This window comes from Perognathus longimembris, chromosome 1 (assembly GCF_023159225.1).
Source record: "Perognathus longimembris pacificus isolate PPM17 chromosome 1, ASM2315922v1, whole genome shotgun sequence".
NCBI classification, from domain to species: Eukaryota; Metazoa; Chordata; class Mammalia; order Rodentia; family Heteromyidae; genus Perognathus; species Perognathus longimembris.
This window is the reverse complement of record NC_063161.1, coordinates 156,052,574-156,073,280: the sequence shown is the minus strand read 5'-3', so window position 1 is coordinate 156,073,280 and position 20,707 is coordinate 156,052,574. Positions and strand designations below refer to the sequence as shown.

Genomic DNA, 20,707 nt, shown 5'->3' with positions numbered 1-20,707 from the left:
TAACTCAAGCTAGTCTGAATTCTTTTTGTGATTGTTGTTGGTTGTGGGGCTTGAACTCAGGACCTGGGAGCTGTCCCTGAGCTTTTTCGATCAAGGCCAGCATTCTACCACTCTGAGCCACAGTGCCACTGCCAGTTTTCTGGTGGTTAGTTGGAGATAAAAGTCTCAGAGACTTAACTGCCCAGGCTGGCTTTGAACTGCGATCCTCATATCTCAGCCTCCCTGAGTAGCTAGGATTACAGGTGTGAGCCGCCAATGCCTGACTAGCCTGAATTCTTCATCTTCTTGCCTCTACCTCCTGGGGGTGTCTGACTACAGGCATGCTCCACTATGTCTGGTTTAACTTTGGTTATCTTTATCATACTGTTGTCATTCTCACTCCTGGGTTACTTGCTGGTGCTTCCGCAGCCACTTGCCTCACTTTAGTGTTATTGGGTCCAAACAGGACCCAGGAAGGTGGTGCATCCCCTTCTTGGAGGTATCCAGCAGAGCTCTGCTAGCAGAGATGCTGCAGAAGGGTTTTGCTCACGGGGAGAGGGGAATGACTGCACAGGTCTGTGGAAAAGCCTAAGTCCCAGAGTCAGGGGGCCTCATTGTCAGTTCACCTCCCGCGCCCAACGCCACAGGTCTGTGCTTTGTAGGTACTTACTGAATGAAGCCCCATCCCTGACACCAGGGATGTCATTTTGGATGAGGTCCCAAGAGGAAGATCTACTTCAACAGATCATATACATTAAAATCATCTAGTGTGCTGCTTGGTTTTCTGTCAGTTCCTATACCAGAACTTCAACTTGGGACCTGACACTTTCAATCATTTGCAAGTGCTTTATTGAGTGACACCTGCAACCTCTGATCTTTTTTTTGAGCCAGTATTGAGGCTTGAACTCAGGGCCTGAGCACTGTTTCTTAGCTTTTTTGCTCAAGGTTGGTGTTCTACCAGTTGAGCCACAGGTCTACTTCCAACAGCTTTTTTTTTTCCTGTCTTTTTTCTGGAGATAAGAGTCTCACAGACTCTGTTGCCTGGGCTGGCTTCAAGCCTCAGTCTCAGATCTCAGTCTCCTGTGTAGCTAGGATTACAGGCATGAGCCTCCAGTGACTGGCTTGAGTGTGATGAATTTGATGAAGGAAGTGTTCTGGGGAGCAATAATGGTGGGCATTAGGAGATAGACTCCCTAATGTAGGATGATTTTAACTGAGGTGTGAAGGAAAGATGGGTGGAAGAAAACTGGTATTTTATAAGTTCTGAGGTAGGAGAGGTCATGGCTACCTGAGGATGTAGCTGTTCTGGGTAGCAGCAGAACAGGGACAAAGTTGAGGCTGGTAAGACCCCTAAAAACCACATTTAGAAGTCTGACTTTATCATCACGATGGTGGGAGCCACAGAAGGTAGAAGGTAGGGGGATGGTGGCGTTTCATATTTGTGTTTTAGAGCCATCAATCTGTCTGGTGAGGAGTAAGTGGTAGCCCGGAGGTGAGCAGAACCAGCTAAGGGCTGGGATGTTCCTGATGGTAGTCTTGGGGCCTTGGACTTAGGGTGGTGGCAGAGCTGGAGAGCGGTGACACCTTGGCCACTGAAGGAACAAGAAGGGAATTTAGCAGCCGGAGGCCAGGTGACAAGTGAAATAGGCTATGAGCTGTGGTTCCTTCCACCACCCCAACAATTAATAAAGAGAGGAGGTCCGGGCTGGGTGCCAAGGTCCCTTCTGCACAACAGGCCATGTCAACCAAGTAAACAGAGGTGGACACATGATATTCTTTAAAAACAAAATCCTGATTCATTCACACTCTCTGTTGTTTACTGGAGGTGTTTCCCCCCCCACCTCCCTCCAGGTCTATTTCAAGTCTGACAGGTTTGTGAGGAGAGTAGAGCTGGGGCTCAAAGCCAACTGGGAGCGAAAGAGACCCATGGGGCAAGAAAGGGGCCCTCCTTCCGACAGGACCAGGAAAGGTATTGGGCTGATCAGCTGAAAGCACTGGGTAATTCCCCTTTCTTTTCTGGGCCTCAGTCCAGGCTCTGGCTCCAGCCTCTGGGACCCTCCCTTTCAAAATAAAGTGTTCTTCACCTTTGGGTTCCCGTTTCCAAAAGTGTTTTGGGGTGGGGCGGGGTGGGGCAGTCCTCTAGGGAGGCAGCTTGGCAGAAGCCACTTCCTGACAAAGGACTGATGAGTCAGGGGTGGTAGGTGGCACTGTGTTCTGGAGGGACAGGCCCAGCAGGTGGGCAGCAGAGAACCCTCCCCTCCTTGCTCCAGATCTGTATACTCCAAACTCCCATGGTCCACCAAGGAAAGGGGCCGAAGAGCCTGCTGGGCATACAGTGTCAGAAATCTTAGGAAAAAAGCAGAGACAACCTCACCACAGTCTTGCAGCATTGAGTCAGGCCTGCCATAGAAAAATGTAAAACAGATATATTTCAATAGAAAAGCAAGAAGAAAAGAATTTAAAAAACAAATGGAGAGGAGCACCAATGACGCATGTCTGTAATCCTAGTTATTCAAGACACTGAGAGGTGAGGATGGAGTTTCAAAGTCAGCCCAGGCAGAAAAGTCCACAATACATATTGATTTCTCTCCATTCTCTCTCTCTCTCGTGCTGGCACTCTACCATTTGAAACACACACACACACACACACACACACACACACACACACACACTTTTTTACATAGAATTTTTTGTGTTCTTGTGGTGCTAAAGTTTGAACCCAACACTTAGCACATGCTAGTCAGGTACTCTAAATTGAGTTATGGGTTGAAGGTGTGGCTCAAGTGGTAGAGTACCAGACAATGAGAGAAAGCAAGGGTCAGATACCAAGTTCAAGTCCTGATGTCTGATAAAAGAAAGAAAGAAAGAAAGAGAGGAAGGAAGGAAGGAAGGAAGGAAGGAAGGAAGGAAGGAAACTGAGTTACATCCCAGCCCTATTCTTTTTTCTTATCAGTAAAAAACTTTATTAAGACAGGTGCTGATAGCTCTTGCCTTTAATCCTAGCTATTCAGGAGGTTTAGATACGAGGATAGAAGTTTGACGTTAACAGGGCAGGAAAGTCCTGCAACTCTTTTTTTCTAATTAACCACCAAAGAGCTGGAAGTAGAGTTGTAGCTTAAGTGGTAGAGTGTGCAAGCCTTGATGAGGAAAAAGCTAAGGGGCAGAGCCTAAGCCCTGAGTTCAAGCCTCAGTGCCAGCACAAATATAAACAACAACAACAACAACAACAATTTTGTTAAAGTATCACACACACACATACACACATATCTGGGTATGGTGGTACACATCTGTAATCCCAGAACATGGAAGGCAGAGGCACAAAGGATCACAGTTTGAGGCCAGACTGGGCTACATGGAGAGTTCCAGCCAAGCCTGGTCTACATAGAAAGACTCTATCTGGAAAATAACATGGGCTGGAGATGTAGTTCAGTGGCAGAGTGCTTGCCCAGCAGTTCAATCTTCTGCACTACAAAAGGAAAAAGAACACAATTGATGTTAGTAAAATGCATTGATTTTAAGTGTACTATTCAGTAAGTTTGAACATGTGTGTGCTTCTACCATACCCAGTAACAGGTCATTTCCGTCCTTCCTAAGAATTCCCTCCAGGTCCAGCACCCATAGCTCATACTGCCAATCCTAGCTATTCAGGAGGATAAGATCTGAGGATTATGGTTTGAAACCAGCAGGGGCAGAAAAGTCCATGAGATTCTTATCTCCAATTAACCACCAAAAAATTAACCACCTAAAAGCTGGAAGTGGAGTTTTGGCTTAAGTGACAGAGAGCCAGACTTGAGAAAAAAAATAAAACAAAACAACAAAAACCCCAAAACACACAGATTTCAAGCCCCAGGACTGGCAAAAAAAAAAAAAAAAAAAAAAAAAAAAAAAAAGCATGCTGGATACTGGTGGCTCTTGACTGTAATCCTAACTACTCAGGAGGCTGAGATCTGAGGGTCAAGGTTCAAAGGCAGCACACACACACACACACACACACACACACACACACACACACACAACTAAGGGACAACACTCAGTCCTTGAGTTCAAACCCCAGCACAAGAATTACCTCTAGTTTCTTTTGTAGGCTAGGGGAATGAATATATGTATGTATATGTATGTGTGTGTGTGTGTGTGTGTGTGTGTGTGTGTGTGTGTGTGTGTATCCCTCCAGTTGTGGGGCTTGAACTCAGGGCCTGGGTGATGTCCCTGAGCTCTTTTGCTCAAGGCTAGTGTTGTACCACTTTGAGCTGCATCTCCACTTCTGGTTTTTGAGTAGTTACTTGGAGATAAGAGCCTCACAGGGACTTTTCTTTCCAGGCTAGCTTCCAACCATGATCCTCAGATCTCAGCCTCCAGAGTAGCTAGGATTACAGGCATGAGCTATCAGTGCCTGGCTTCCAGAAAATATTTTGTGTGCATTATCTGGCTGTAAGCTTTGGGCTAGCTATTCACATGTGTGATCAGCACCCTGCAGTTTTCAGTGCCTTTCTGCTATTGAGGCCACAGATGCACAATAGAATTGAAAGCCATGTGATGGATGTCTTAAGTCAAAAAGGAATCTCTGGCATGCTGGGAAGTTTGTAGGTGTTCCAGACTCAGGGGACTGGGTGTACCATAATAGCTAAGGAAAGGCTCCTGTGGCCCTTACCTGTCTCCCACCTAGCTTAGGTTTAGCCTGGCTGAGACACCAGCATGCAGGGTCCACATCAGAGTTCCAATCTCTCCTGGTTGGGTAGAGCAGGCCTTTCTAGTTTCTGTATTTGGGATATAGAAAAACAAGCAAGTTACCAGCATCATTTGCTTCTTGTTGCTAGGAGACCATGACATAGGTGTCCGGAATCTTGGCCTCTGGATCAGTTTGCCTTGCTGTGTGCCTTTGACAAGCTACTTTCCCTCTCTGGACCATCTCTGTACAAGGAAACTAGTAATCCCTGCCGGTTTGACTTCATCTCTACCTGGTGAGTCTTCTGGCTGAATGTACTCTGTTCTTCAGAGGCCAGGGGTGCGGGCCCCACTCCCTAGAATGCTGTTCCCTGGTATCCGCTGTCACAATTCTTGTTTTTCAGCTTTTCGTTCCAGTACTAACCTCTGTGATTGCCCTCAAAACAGAATGTTCTGCTTCTCTAGGCGCTTGAGGGCAGGGGCATGATAAATAATAGAAGGACGATTCTGTTAATGGAGAGATGACAGGCCATATGTCAGGCACTGTGGTATCAAACTGAATCCTTCCAGTGAAGCATTATTATTCTCATTTGACAAATGAGGAAACTGAGGCTCAAAGAGGTAATGCCTCCTTGTCCAGGAGCAATGCACAGAGGGCAGGGCAGCTTAGGCCCCCTTATCTTTCACCCCCAGCATCTTGGTAAACGGTAAATGGTGCCTAGTTGCTGGATGACAGGCCAGTGACTGAGCACATGACTAAGGGCCTACATCACCTCATCTTTCCAAATCTACCTCCACTGGTGGAGACAAGTTACAGGTCGTCTATAAACGGTAACCGTTCTGGTCCTCATTTGCTGCCTTAGATCTCAGTTACAGGGAGAGCCACCCACCACGGGGTGCAATGTGCAACGTTGGTAAGTGGCCAGTCATTGTTCCTGTTAAAAGACAAACAAGCAAACAAACAACAAAACACAACAGACCTGAGCACTAGCAGCCTGGGAAGGGATTTGTGGGGAAAGGTCTCAGCTTGTTCATCTGTCTTCTCTACCAGCTTGGGAGATGGAGAAACTGAAAGACCTTCCTGTGGTACTAGTGACCCACCCATGCCCAGCCCCACCGGGTGAGCACTCAAAAGTCCAGCGAGGTTCCTTGGCTTCTCATTGCCATCGTCTTTTCCAAACTGCAAAGAGCTACGGCTTTTTCCATCCCAGACTTGCTCCGTCCCACAAGCAGCCTCCTGGGTGCGATGTTCATGTCCTGGGCCTGAGCGCTGCCCGCCTGGCATTAGGAACCCGGCGGTGTCTTTGGGACCGAGACCCTCCCCACCCCATACTCCTATTTCCAGACACCCCTCCCCCTGCACCTTTAGCTGTTGTGCAACACCGGCCGGCACACCTTTTGGGCAGGTCGTTTGAAAGCCTGGGAACTTCCTGAATGCGGGCGGCAGAGGCGGCCTGCAGGGCCGGGCCCGGGGCTGGGGGGCAGGGCCGGGGGCGGGGGGGGGGGGGGCGGGAGAGGCGCAGCACTGACGCCGAATTCTGGCCAGTCGGCTTAGGCGAGCTTTCCAGGCCCCTACATCTGCTTCAGCGCGAGGAGGGAGAGGAAACATCCAGGCCCCTGGAGCGCCCCGATCTTTCAGATACCCCCACCCCCACCAGACCCAGTCTTCACTTAGGTCCGGGTCCCGGGCGCGTCTCTCCGGGTCCCTTTGTCTGGGTCTCCCGCAAGTCCCGACGTCCCCAGCCCCGAGCCCCGCCCTCCAGCCTCGAGGAAAGGGCGTGGCCTGAGCCAGAGGAGGGCGTGGCCTGCGCGGGGGGCGTGGCTGCGCTGGGCGGGGCGCGGCCGCTGGGCCTGGGCTGGCGGGCGCGGGAGGCTGAGGCGGCCGGCGGGAGGGACGCGGCTGGGGCCGGAGCGGAGCGGGAGTGGAGGCCGCGCGACCAAGGGGCGGCGGAGCAGCAGGAGCCGGGCGGGCCGGGCTCCATGGCGCCAGCGGCGTCGGTCTGAGCAACGCGAGTAGCGGCGGGCAGATCCGGCCGCGGCTCCTCCTCGTCATGGGGGACGTACTGTCCACTCACCTGGACGACGCTCGGCGCCAGCACATCGCAGGTGAGGACCGCGCCGCGCCTCGCTCGCCCGGGGTCCCGCCGGGAGCCCCGGCCACGCCCCCGCTGGGCCCGCCGTCCTCGGCGTCCCCTCCGGAATCAGGCGGGGCGGGAGCTGCGGGGCCCCGTGGTCCCGAGTCCGGGCGCCCCCTTCCTGCCCCTTTCTGAGCTGCCCCGTTCCCTCCTTGAGAAGACTCGGGACTCCTCCTTCCCTGCCGGAACCCTCGATTCTTGGGTCGATTCCCGGACCTTTTACCCAAGTCCAGCGTCGGAGGGGGGTCACAGCCCCCCCCCCCCCCCATCCTGCCCAGCCGCGTTCCAAGGCCGCCTTCCACCCTCCCTGGAATCTGCCCCACACAGCCAGAGCGCCCTGACCTCCCTGCCTGGCTGTCCGTCCCCCCCCCCCCCGCCCCGCCCGCCCGGGCCCCAGCCCCCTCCCGTCCACGTGGCCGAAACTTAAGGGCAGGGACTGGCCCTGAAGAGTGAATTTGGGGACTGCTGGGGTTCACTGGAGTGGGGAGGGGGGTGCCATTCCACTGGCTCAGATTCAGCAAGGCTCTTGTGCTAGCCGCAGGGGCCAGGGGGGCTGGGCCAGGCCAGAGCCCACACTCAATGCTAGTCCCCAGTGTCCTAAGTACCTTCCTTTAGTCAGCCCTCCTCTCCATCTGTCACTACATGGGAGCTTCCCCCAAGGCTCCTGGGCAAGTCTAGGTCTGAGGAGGGTCCTGGAGACCTTCATTCAAGAGAATAGGAGACACTCCGGCTGCTTGAGAAAGTCGTTCTAGCTGACCTGCACTGACAGGGCAGGGCCCTGGGTTGAATCCCAGCATTTGCTGCCCAGCGGGTGATCCTGGACAAGTCTCCTAAAGTCCTTGATTGTCTCCTCATTGAAATAGAGTCAATGGTACCCTCTTATTGATGGGTGCTGGAGGAGGCACTGGTAGACTGGGAGCTGGTCAAATGGGTTGCAAGGCAGATATAAAGGGGATAATTTCTCTTGGCTTTATTTACCTTCCTTCCAAGCCCAGATTTTAGAGCTCCCATATGCTTATTCTTGTCTTATAGAGGTTTTATTATTATTATTATTATAACTGTTCTCCATGTTTCCTTGCTAACAGGGACCCCTTGAACACAGACCAGGTGTTCCCTAAACTCAGTGCTTCAGGGTCCCACTGTGGCTGGGCACCAGGGAGGTACTAGGGAGGTCCTGTCTAGGGCTGTGGTTTTGGGTTGGTGGCCTGAACTCACCCTTGTGCTAGGTCTGAGGCTGGACACCAGGGTTGGGGTGATACGAATGAGACCCTCTGTAGTGTCTGACCAGCTGAGGGTTAAATCTGGAAGGCCTTGTAGGGCTAGGCCTGGACTCTGAGAGGAAGGGCCGGGCGGAGCCTTCCTGTCCCCTCCCTGTTGATGGCAACCTCCTGGGGCTCTGTAACAGTCCCTCCATTCACGGCCTCCTGTTGGGGGCCTCTCACAGTCCTGGGTGGGGTGTGCCAGTCCTTCGGTGGGTTTTTTCCCTCTTTCCATACCTAGCCTTGCCTCTCCCACCTTCCTACCTCTTGGGCTGAAAACTACCCCCTGCCCCCTGGCCATTTATGGGGTGGAGACTGAGCCCTTGAAACTGAAGTGTCCTCCACTGGGTTTGTTTTGTGGATACCAGGCTGCCAAGAAGAGGGTTGTACCCATGCCTAGCCTGCTAGTCTCTCTTCCCAACACTTTGCTGCTATTAATAACCCCCTTCAGATGCCTCAGATTCCAGGAAGGCTCACCTGAGGGGGCTTTTAAGTGCTAGGGTGGGGGACTGTAAGGAGGGGAGCCCAAAAGTCCTCTGCAGCCCTTTCCCAAGGAAGTAAAGCCGCCTTAGGAATCTGTTGGAGGGGATTGAGGGTATGTTTTTGCCTCTCCAGACACTCATGAACTCCTGGCACTTCCTTGGCAGACAATTAAAATTTCAGCGCCCTCCCTACCTGGGGTGGCCCTGTAGAAATGTCAGTTTTGGGAACATCCCTTTCTACAGAGCTCTGAGCTCTCAGGTCTGGTAGGGTGCTGCTGCTTGGCTGGCAGCTTAGTGTAGCCCTTCCTGAGCAGGTGAGCAGGTGGATGCCAGCCTGCAAGTCCTGGCAAAGGTCAGGCGTGCTCCTAGCCAGGGGGCTGTTTTGCTGTCCCGGCCCCTTTCATCCTGAGATTTCAAAGCCTCCGGCAAGCAGGGGCTTGTTCCACACCAGCGGCCGGCTGGTGCAGCTGGTAGCAGATGATTTCTTCCTGCTTAGTGAGGAAAAGAGGAAGCCCAGTTCTAGGAGCCCAAGGCCTGTGTGACAGCCACTTACTCTTCTGGATCTCAGTTTCCCTAGCTGTGAGCCCAAGGTGCGGTGTGTGTGTGTGTGTGTGTGTGTGTGTGTGTGTGTGTGTGTGTGTGTGTGGTGGTGGGGGGGAGGAGGAGTTGATATCTCTTCCATCCCTAAGTAGCTAACATTTCCCCTAATCTCCCACTTTCTCCACTAATCTCCAGACCCAGCATGCCTGAAGCCCCCACAGGGTGTAAGTTGCTGAGACCTTGAGCCTTGAGCCATCCTCTCTATCAGTTTCCTTTTATTCTTAGTTCCTTCTTCCCGCCCTCCCTTCTTTTCTTTCTTTTTGGTGCTGGTCCTGGGGCTCAGGGCCTGGGTGCTATCCCAGGTGACCCTGAGCTTTTTTGCACACGGCTGTCACTGTACCGTTTGAGCCATAGAGCCACTTCAGAATTTTTGGTAGTTAATAGGAGATCAGAGGCCTACAGATTTTCCTGAGCAAAGTTGGAACTGTGACCCTCAAATCTCAGCCTTTTGAGTAGCTAGGATTACAGGCAGGTGCCACAGGCAGGCGGGAGCTACAGAGCCCAGCTCTTTTTTTCAAGCAGAAGGAATTGTTTTCTTAACTCCTATTCTATTTGTTTGTTTGGAGAGGGAAGAGTAGTGGAGAATAACCCAGGGTCTCACACATTCTAGGTGAATGTTTTAGGCACAGCTCTAGAGCTATGCCCCAATCCAAGTCCTTTCAGTGTGTGTGTGTGTTAGTAGTAGTAGCAGCAGCAGCTAGGATTACAGGTGTGAGCCACAGGCACCCAACTGTATTTTTTGTGTTTGAAGTAAGGCCTAACTTTGTCCAGGGCTAGCCTTGAACTCAGATTCACAAGTCTTTTCCTCTGGGAAACTGGGATTACAGGCATAGACCATTACTCAGGCTACCTTGTTCTTCTTTGTAAAATGGGAATATTAACTGTAAACTGGTAGCTAGGTGCTGGGAGGACCTACTGACATAATGTAGATTAGGTGTTCAGTCCAATGCTCAGCCAGCAATTACTATTGTTATGAGATTGTCCTTGGGTTTCTTTAATTGGGTTCTCTGCAGCTGCAGAGTGACTAGTGTTTGGAGGGGCAGTGGCCTTGATGGTTTCTCCAAGGTTTGTCCAGTCCCAAGGGTCAAGTTGGCTGGTTCCCTGGAATCGTGAATCCCGCTGGGTTTTCAGAAGTCTGATTACCTCGTTCCTTCTTCCTTGGCAACTATGGGAAATGATGTGGGCTCTCTGGATCAAGTCCAGAGGACAGTGATGGGGGAAGAATGGAATGAACTTCTTGGACAGGTGGCTGGGTTAGGCCAGCCTACCCCTTCCTTCTTTGTGGCCCTGGGGACTGGACTAGGAGGAAAGAGAATGTCTGGGCCCTTGTTTGGGTTCTGAGTCCTTTGAGGGATTCTATGCAAGGGAGCCACAAACCCAGATGCTGGAGTGTGGCTCTACAGATGGCAAGAAAGCTGCCCTGGCAGGGGTGGGGAAATCCCCTGATCTGTAGGACTGCCTCAGCCATTGCGCTCGGGCCCCCCCCCCCCCCCCCCCACATACCATTCGCCCTCACATACTGCTGTAAGGTGTGCTGTGTGAGTGACCTGGCTGCTTTCCCAACACCTGTGCTTCTCTGTGCTCCGCCCTCCTCTGGGGCTCACCTTTCCCCTGGCTAGTTGTGTGTGTGAGCCCGTGTGCTTGTGTGCGTGTGCCAGTACTGGTGTTAGGAAAATGGAGGAGAAAGGAAAAAGGAATAGACTGGACTCGATTCTCAGTAGGCTAGGACTGAGGGCACAGACCTTCCCGTGGGTATGGAGGTTGTAGGAGGAGGTGGGATTGGAGTTTGGCTTTTATGGGGTCTGATCAAGGAGGCAGAGGTTAAGGAAAAAGCCATTACGTCTAGGGAGGTGGGGCTTTTAGTTAGGCCTACTACAGAATGTTATAGCCAGGCTTAGTTGGATTGCCCTGCCCGCATCCAGCAGTTAGCGCATATGTGGTGGCTTGCCTGATGTCTATTTACCTGGGAAAATAGGGTGAGGGTCAATCCTTCATATTCCATCTTTGGATACACAAAATGATTGGGCCAAGAGGGGAGATGCAAGTCCTTCAACTAGGGCTTGAAGTCAGGCCTTTCATTCTTGTTTGGCTTTTTTTTCTCCTCAAGGCTGATGCTCTACCACTTGAGCTATAATTCGAGATAAGATTCTCATGGATTTTTCCCTCGTGGGCTGGATTTTTAACCACAGTCCTGACATCTCAGTCTCCACTGAGTAGCTAGGATTACAAGTGTGAGCCACTGGCACCCAGCTTTGTGTGTGTGTGTGTGTGTGGTGTGTATTGACCCTGGGGCTTTAATTTAGGCCTGGGCTCTGTCCCTGGACTCTTGTCCAGGGCTAGCATGCTACCAATTGAGCCACAGTTCTGCTTCTAGATTTTTTGGTGGTTAATTGGAGATAAGAGTATCACAGACTTTTCTTCTGGGGCTGGCTTTGAACCATAACTCTCATATCTCAGCCTTCTGAGTAGCTAGGATTACAGGCGAGTCCCCTGCCTGGCTTTTTGTGGTTGTGCAACCATCACCACACTCAATTTTGGGACATTTTCACCCCCTGGAACAAACCCTGTATCCTCAACTAGGCACTCTTGTTTTTCCCCCAGTCTTCCCAACTCTGGGCAACCTTTGTTAAACAACCAAAGTAAGACATGCACAAGTAACTTTGGAGGGGCAGATGAAAAAGGAGACCTTCCTCCATCTTCCTGTCTTCCCACTTCTCACTGTCTGGAAGACACCACTTGTTTGGCCTGTCACCCTTTTCCAAATGTACCCGTCTCAGTGTACATACTCACAGAGCTTTGTTTACAAACACACATCCTATTTTATGTTTCTGTGGCTTGATTTTGTTCCTGTTGGGTAAATTGTAGACCTTTTCTGGGCAGAACACAATAGCTCCAGCTTCCCTCCTTTTGCTGCTGGTTTCCTGCTGTGCCTGGGGCAATTTGTTTACTGTGGCCCCTAGTGATGGGGTGTTTGTAGTGTTTTGCTAGTATATATGATGTCACCTGAACCTCTTTTTTTTTTGCATCTTGCTCAAGGGGTCAGTGTATGTCAGAGTGGCCTCAAGGTGGAACGCCTGGATAATAATTGTTTTTCTTTTTCTTTTTGACTTTTTAACATAGGGTCTCACTATGTACATCAGGCTGGCCTTGAATTCAAGCAAGATCTTTTTGCTCCAGCCTCTGGAGTGACAGGATTTGTGAACTGACTTAAGAGAAAAAAAAAAAAACAACAACCAACCAAACCCTCACCTGCCACATTCTGAAAATAGTTGCAGGTGGCTGGAGTGAATGTTGGGGTGCTCTATTTTCTGCTACCCACTTACTCTGCTGCGGTGTTTCCTGATGGTTGTCCTGGGCTTTGCAGAGAGAAGGGGGCTGCCCCTCCCCCCCCCAGCAGTGTCCAGGCTACTGCCCTTAGCTGAGGTCTGGGTCAACCCCTGGGGGTGAAGTGTCTGGGACTGTGCTTTTTTGTGTTGGGCCTTACATAAGTGCCTTTGTTGGCTTTGGTTCTGTCCCTCCACCCCCCCCAGGCCCCTCTTCCCTTCCTTTCCCACTGCTCATGACCTGAGCTCTGGCCTTCTGAGACTACGGGACCTCCTGCTTTACCCTCCAGGCCTTCCCACACACACTGCCAAAAGAGATCTTTCTAATCCTAAACTGGGCCACAGCCTGCCCTCCCCCACCCCCACGCTCTAGGAATGAAGTGGGAAGACAAGAAGAGGGATCGATCCCTCACCCACCACCTTGCCTCATCACTCTGCTTTTGTAGAAGCTCCTCCTGGGTTTATTGTTAGAGGCACTGGGAATATGACTCAAGTTTGTGTCTGGCGTCTTTCACTAAGCGACTTGTAATAAACATCTCTCCCATGTCAGGTAAAACCTCCCTGAAAACATTCCCAAAGGCTGCATCTTCTTCCATCCTGAGGAGAGACAAGTGTTTTCTTTAGTCTTTTCCTGAATACTGGACATTGGGTTGCTTCTTCTTCCGGGTTGGTTTTGGGGGCAAACTGAGTCACCAAGTTTGTTTTCTTTCTGTTCGGGGTTGGCTTCCCTGATGAAGACAGACTCATTCTTGGAGCCCTACTTTCCCCCTACTCTGCTCCCACCTGCTTCTACCCCTGTGGGTGTGGATAGTACCATTCCGGGCCTGAAGCAACTGCTTTCTGCTGGCCTCTGGCCTCCAGTGTGTGCTTCTGCAGCAGCATGCAGGAGCCAGTCCATTTCCTGTCTGAGGGCTGTTTGTGATGGCGTAGAGAGGGAATAGTTGCCAGCCACCGAATGCTAAAATTAGCTTTTCCGTTTCTTTTTCTCCTTTAGCACTGGAATTTGAACTCAGATCCTTACACTTGCTCCATGGGCACTCTATTGCTGAGCCATACACCCAATCTTTTTTGTTTTTAGTTTCTGCTTTTTTTGGGGGTGAGGGTCTCAACACTTTTTGCCTAGAGATGACCTTTGACCTCCAACCTCCTCCTTTTACCTCCCTGGTAGCTGGAATTACAGATGTACACTGCCACAACTTGTTTGAGATGGAGTCTTGCTAACTTTTTGCCATGTTGACTTTATTTTATTTATCTATTTATTTATTATCATTTGAGCCACAGCACTGCTTCCAGTTTGCTGGTGGTTAATTGGAGCTAAGAGTCTCACCGACTTTCCTGCCCAGACTGGCTTTGAATTGTGATCCTCAGATCTCAGTCTCCTGAGTAGCTAGGATTACAGCCTAGCTGTGCCTAGCCATCAGTGCCTGGCAAGATGAGTATTCTTTAACTGAGCAATTATTACTTTCCAGGCCATCTTTTTACCTGGATTGTATCACTGTATTCTCATCTTAATGGTAGGCTAGGGTCAGGGACTTCAAGACTTTTAACTACTAAAACCAACCCCCCAGTGACTATGTAGCTCCTGGTGTGAGCATTCAGGGGCCTGGGATGGGAGAGGAGGAGGAGGAGCCTAGTGGGAACAGAGCACCATGTGTCAGAGGCTCCAGTAGGTTGCACAAATATATCTCGCCCATCATTACTCAGTCTGAGGCTCACAGCCTCTCTTTGACCAGTCTTGCTCTCCTCCCATTCACCCTCCTCCTCCGCAGGCAGAGCTCGTGACTCACTTCACCCTGCTCTCCTCCTAGAGGCATCATTCTGCGGTTGCAGAAATTCCTGAGCTGCCTTTTCCTCCTCATCCCACCCCTCCACCTCCCTAGCCCAAGAAGAAGGGTTTTCTGAATCTGAGCTGGGCAGTTTTAGGAAAGGGGAAGGGGGAGGGCCAAGGCCTGGGTTAGAGCCCTTGGGGGGGGCGGGGAACTAAGTCACCTCTTCAACTGGAGGAGTCTCAGGGACTGAGTCACGGGAGGCTGCATCTCTGATCTCAGAGATGGGGAAACTGGAAGAACGGGAAGTGCCCGCCAGTGAGGGTGCTTGTCCTGCCCTTGGGACAGCTCCCATTTTGAAGATTTCCTCTGGGCCACAGAGGTAAAAGGAACTGCCCAAGTGCCACATTGGATGGTAAGTTTGAAGCAGGAAGCTGAAAGGTTCTGGGGCAAGGCTGTGCAGCCAGGTAGCTTGGGCTCAAGTCATGGCTCTGCTTCTAGACTGGTGTTTTGTGCAGGTGGGTCTTATCTGAGCGTCTCGGTCCTCTGTTGTATCTTCTCAGAATATGGCAGTCAATTATAACAGCCCCTGGATGGTGTAGTGCAGGGCAGGTGGCCATTCAGACTACAACAAATAACAGTTCTATGATGGTTACTTTATTGGGCAAATTTGACACCCAGGGAAATATGCCAGGTCTGTCCTCCATCCTCAGGCACAATCAGCACCCTTCCAAAGTGGGAATGCCCCAGTTTGAGATGCTCCTGCCTCAGGCCCTGGACACCTGGGGTTTTCAGCCTATACCTGCTGGGCTGTGAGATCATCCACTCAGCCCCTGTCATTGGACAGAACATTGAGGGTAAGCAGCCGCATCCAGAATTGCACTTATGAGTCCCAAGCCTCGGTCTGTTGACCATTTGCTGTGTGACTCTAGACCAGTGGCTGTGACTCTCTGTGGCTTTTCTCACCTGAGACCTCAGGATAGTATCTCTGACCCATTTCCCAGGGGTCTAGATTTGCACACCTGTGGGACATAATCATCTCTCTTTCTTTCTCTTTCTCCTGGTGCCACTCCTCAGGCTTGAACTGAGGGCCTGGGTGCTGTCCCTAAGCTTTTTTTTTTTTTTTTTTTTTGGCTCAAGACTAGACTAGCACTCTACCACTTGAGCTACCACTCAACTTCTGGGTTTGGGGATGGTTACTTAGAGATAGGACTCTTATGGACTTTCCTGCCTCAGTTGGCTTCATTCAAAGTTCAATCCTCAGATATCTGCCTCCTGAGTAACTAGGATTACAGTCATGAGCTACCAGCTCCTGGCAGTCATTTTCCTTTTATTTATTCAGTCAGGATTCATGGAGTCCTTGTAGTCCCCTGGTAGATTGCCTCTGGTGCTGTATGGCTGGCTATGCCTACTCAGGGTAAGGGGCATTCTGAAAAGGCAAGGTCGATGAATGAGGGTGGTTTTCAGGGAGCCATAGGAACTGGCCTTGGAGAAGAGGGGACTTGTCCTGGAAAAGCATTTCCAGGCAGGAGTGACTCAGTGGAGGTAGTCAGCCATGCATGAGAGTAGATGGAGGGTAGCCCAGGTGGCGGGAGGCGGGGCATAGTCCTGGTGATCTGTTAGTGTGTATGGGGGAAAGAAGATGCCAGAACTTGGTGAGGGTGATGTCATATAGCACTCCTGACTCTGCAGGGTTGACAGAGCTTCTATAGGGTTGATGAGGCTGAGCTTTGGACATACTGCAGCCTCTGTGCCCAGCTGTTTAATAATCAGACCCTTGCTTTCTTCCAGACTTTGGTTCTGAGAATCTTCTTCTCTTCAAGAAGCAGAGGAGAAGGAGAGCTGGAATCTGAGGACTGGTTTTGAGATCCTGTCTCAACTGTCCTGTTATTTGGCCTGTTCTTGTCTTTTCTAAGGCCTCAGTCTCCTCATCTGTAAAGTAGGCATTGCAGCGGCCAGTTCTGCTGGGGTGTGTGGGAGTGGTGGGATGATGTAGCTAGAACTCTTTGGTTGTTGTTTGGTTTTTTCCTGTTCCTGGGGCTTGAACTCAGGGCCTGGATGCTGTCTGTGAGCCTCTTTGTGCTCAAGGCTTTGTGCTCTACCACTTGAGCCACCTCACCACTTCTAGCTTTTTCTGAGTAGTTCATTGGAAATAAAAGAGTCTCAAGGACTTTATTGCCCAGGCTAGCTTCAAACTGTGATCCTCAGATCTCAGCCTCCTGAGTAGCTAGGATTATAGGTGTGAGCCACTGACTCACTGGCTGAGCATTTTGTTTTAAGGCAACATGCGCTTTCAGTGTCTTGGCTGCTGCTGCTGCTGCTGCTGCTGCTGCTGTGTGTGTGTGTGTGTGTGTGTGTGTGTGTGTGTGTGTGTATGTGTGTATCCTGGTACCAGTGGCTCTATAATCCTAGCTACTTAGGAGGCTGAGTTCTAAGGATTATGGTTTCAAGCCAGCTCAGGCAGGAAAGTCTGTGAGACTCTTATCTCCAATTAACCACAGAGCTGGAAGTAGAGTTGTGGCTCAAGTGGTAGTGCTAGCTTTGAGCAACAAATCTCAGGGACCGCGCCTACACCCTGAGTTCAAGCCCCAGGACAAGAAGGCACTACACGCATGTGCACACATACACGTGTGCACGCGCATGCACGCACACAGACAGACAAATATGGAGCCAGAGTGTTATGTGCAGGGTCCACATGTGCACTCCCGTGGGCACCTGCGCCCCCGAGGGATAGAAGAAAAGTGTGAATTATGATTAGCAAAGTGCATGCAACACTTTTCTATCCACCCGCCAGGAGCCCTAAGTGGGGGTACAGACTGAGGCATACAACCTAGCGTGGTTGTCAGGTGATTTTTGACAAGTCCTTCATCCTCTCTGTCCCCATCTGTGCCCTTCTTTCCTTTGCCTGTCAGGGCAGTGGGCACGAGGTCAATCTCTAGTGCTCTTCACTCTGATTTCTTGCCCATGGGCCTTGGGCTATGTTGAAGATACAGAGCAGCCCTTTATTGCATAAGGCCATTTTGCTGTTGAAAGAAGAGCTTGCTCTGAAAGCTGTCTCTTGCTCCACTTGAGCTGGGCTCTGGAGATGACATGAATCAAGATTTCATGGGTCATGCTGACCAAGAAATTTCCATCAAGTGGGTCTGCAGTGGTTTGGGTTACAAAGAGGGTGAAATTGTTTACGTTTTCCAAAGTGCATGTTGGCATTCCGTGTATTTGGCCTCGATGGGATAGCATGAGGCTTCACCAGGGAAACCTGCATGGCCTTGGGCATCAGTAATGTGGGAACAGCAGTCCCTGGCTCTAGGGTGCTTGAGGATTCTGAGCAGCCCCTGCACGTTTGCTGGCTGGGGGCTTGCGCACGCTGCTGGTATCCAAGCTGAGTTCTGGGTGGTGTGGGCAAAGCTGTGTGTGTGTGTGTGTCATTTACTCCAGCCTTCCAGGGATTTTAAGGATGGTCTAGATGTCCAGAGCTGCAGTGAGCTGACAGGCACACTTCTGTTTGGTTTTTGTTGTTTTGTTTTTTGATGCCAGTGTTCTGGAAGGTGAAGAGGAGAAAAGGGAACAGAGCTTAAGCTTTGGGGAGTCCTAGCTCTGCTGGTCTTGGAGAACCATTTCTCCCCCCCTCCCCTCCCCGCAGGCGGGCTTGCTCACATTGACTTGGGCTATTTGCTCAGGGGCAGTGCCTGACTTTCTTTTCTTTTCCTTCTTCTTTTTTTTTGTCCTGGGGCTTGAGCTCAGGGTGTGGGTACCATTCCTGAGCTTTTGTGTTCATGGCTAGCATTCTACCACTTGAGCCACAGCTCCACTTTTGGCTTTTTGATGTTTGAGATAAGAGTCTCATGCACTTTCCTGCCTGGGCTCCCTTTGAACTATGATCCTCAGATCTCAGCCTCCTAAGTTATCAGGATTATAGGAGCCAGCCATTGGTGCCTGGAAGCTGATGTTCTTTCTCTGGTCTGGCTTAGGGGCCCTTTCTCCTCCCTGCAAAGGACCTCCCCATCTCCATTCCAATGCTAAGTAAACCGAGGCTCAGAAAAAGGAAAGGAGGTGCCTTAGGTCACTAGGACCTGCAGAATCCAGAGATCCTGGTAGCAACATGAAGTTTCCACTCCTGCCTCCCTCCCCTCACTTTGGATGGACCCAGACGTGGTCAGGGAAGGGGTGATTGGGCTGGGCAGCACTGCAGAGGGTATAATTTTGAAAACTGAGTAAACAAACAAGCTCTTGGTGAGAGAGGCAGGCTGTGTGGGCCTCACAGATAGGCCTGTGTCTGAGGAGACAGCCTATGCCTGTCCACTTGTAGACAGTGAGGTGTTGTATTCCATTAAAAACTGCCAAAGCCACAACCCCTCCCATCCCCACTCCCATGTTTAAGGCTGCTAGGAAAAGGAGGGACACTGAGGGAGAACCTTTCCTTGGATAGGGGAGAGTAGGGCCGGACCCCCTGGGAAAGACCACTAGGACAACTCAGCTCAGGACAGTCATTGCTTACTGTGTGACTTTAGACAAGGGGTATCGCTTCTCTGGGCCTCGGTTTCTCTATTTCTACAGCTGGGATGGACCTTGTCATGGAGGCAAGTGTAGAAGATGATGTGAGTCAAATAGTTGAATATAGCATGCCCTTTTTTTTCTCATCCTGACCAAGGCTTTGTGGGATATTAGAACTCTCATTCCCTTTTGGCCTGAGGGGTGGGGAGATCCTCTGTGTAGAGGGGATGTTTTCTCATTTACCGCAGAAGTTCTTAGTCCTGGGAAAGCAAACCTCCAGTCCAGGCAGGACTGTAGCAGCCTGTGAGGCTCAGCTTTCCTGTTTTCCTGTTCATATTCTGAGGGAATCTGAGATGAGCTGCCCAAGGGTTCTGCCTGCAGGCTGGGGGCTGGGCAGCTTGCATGGCCTGGCCACCTCTGCTCCATCCCCTAGGGCCCAGCAGACTTCCTGTGCAATTAGGGGCAAGGCCCCTCCCTCTTTCCCCTCATCCTGTATTCCTCTGGATGGTAGGAAGGGCGGTCACCTTGCCTCAGACCTGCTCAGACCTGTAGGGTGACTCCTGCCACTACTGTAAGATCTCAGTTTCCCCCATAGGGATTTGGAGGGAGTTGACTAGTGGGTGACTTTTTACCTGGTCACCTTCAGGCCCTTCTAGGTTCTGTGCCTTCAGGTGTATGTTCTAGACCATTGTAGGCCTTGCATGGCCAAAAACACTCTGGGCTAGTCCTTCTTACATGGTTATGAGTCTTTTAATTTTCATTCCTGTAGCGCCCGAGGGCTGGTTTCCCAGGGAATCCCCTGAGGTAGACTGGAGGCCTTGAAGGCGACAACTTGCTCTACTGGCCATGGGTCAGGTGCCCCCAGGCCAGTAACCAACTCCCTGAGCCTTGATTTCCTTAACCATAAAATGGGAAGGTGATGATACTTCATTGGGTTGTAAAGGTTATGAATTACTTATATGTGCAGGGTACATAAATGTTCTGTAATAGGCAGTTATTAGGCGCATTTATTAGTGTGAAGTGTTTTAATGCAGTGAATGAATAGGTACCATTGCCAAGTCCTATGCCCTTGCCTCTTGGGACCCCTGGAATTTTAGATGGAGGACCTGGTGGGGGCAGATGTGGGGAGGTGTGGACTGTACATGGAGGGGCAGAGCAGGAGGGCTCACCCCCCTTTTCTTCCCTTCATGGAAGGAGTGGTTTGGACCTGAGGCCACAGGCTCATAGCACAAGCTTCCTTCCTCTTCACGTGGATTCCTCTCCTCTGACTCACTGCCTTGAGCTCTTTGTTCTTCTTGAGGGTGAGGATGGGCGGAGGGTTTTCACTCTTGACAGGCAGCCTTCCCTCTGGGTTCCTGGCCTTCTCTGTCCCTGCCTGAGCCTTTAATGTGACCTGCAGGGATGGAGCCCTCAACCAGTCTGGCATCCCATGAACGCATTCACTGCATGTCAGGCACTGGAGTACACGGATGGCTGTCAAATGTGACCAAATGTGGTTGCCCAGGGCTAGCCTGTGCAGAGCTCCTGACTCAGCAGGCGGACATCCAACACTGGTCCTTATCTGTCACCAGAGGACCAATAGCTTTGAAGTGATTTTCCTCCCTCGAGCAACCACGTGTGTCCCATGGGACCTTCTGGGTCCCAGGTCATTTCCTTCCCTGTCGCACACAGATCAGGTGGCCTAGGCCCCCCCCCGCCCCGCCCTGAGTGAGTGGCAGTGGGGCAGGTCCTTGGTGCCTCTGTTTCTTGTTGCCCATCTAGAAGGGTGGCATAATAGGGTCCTGCTACTGCTCCCTGCAGGGCTGGGCATAGGGGAGTGGCACCTGAGGTTAGTGTTGAGACTGCCCGATGGGATGACAGCCCTAAAATCCTTCCTTTGTACTTACAGGCAGGAGGGTGGGGGTGCCAAAGCTCCTATGGCTGAAACCTTGGGTCTTCTTAAAGGCCAGGCCAGAAATGGTGGTTGGAGGAGGGCGGTCGGTCCTTCCTGCCTGCCTCCCTTTCCCCCTT

The 20,707-nt window shown here is 51.2% G+C and overlaps 1 protein-coding gene across 1 annotated transcript in view; it reads left to right on the top strand.

The window, feature by feature from the left end:
- The first annotated feature begins 6,505 nt into the window (after nt 1-6,505).
- Niban2 (niban apoptosis regulator 2) overlaps nt 6,506-20,707 on the top strand; it is a 48,839-nt gene continuing 34,637 nt past the window's right edge. Inside the window, 1 exon segment of the mRNA XM_048343296.1 lies at nt 6,506-6,747. Within this exon segment, the coding sequence (XP_048199253.1) occupies nt 6,693-6,747 (55 nt within the window). The 5' untranslated portion in view covers nt 6,506-6,692.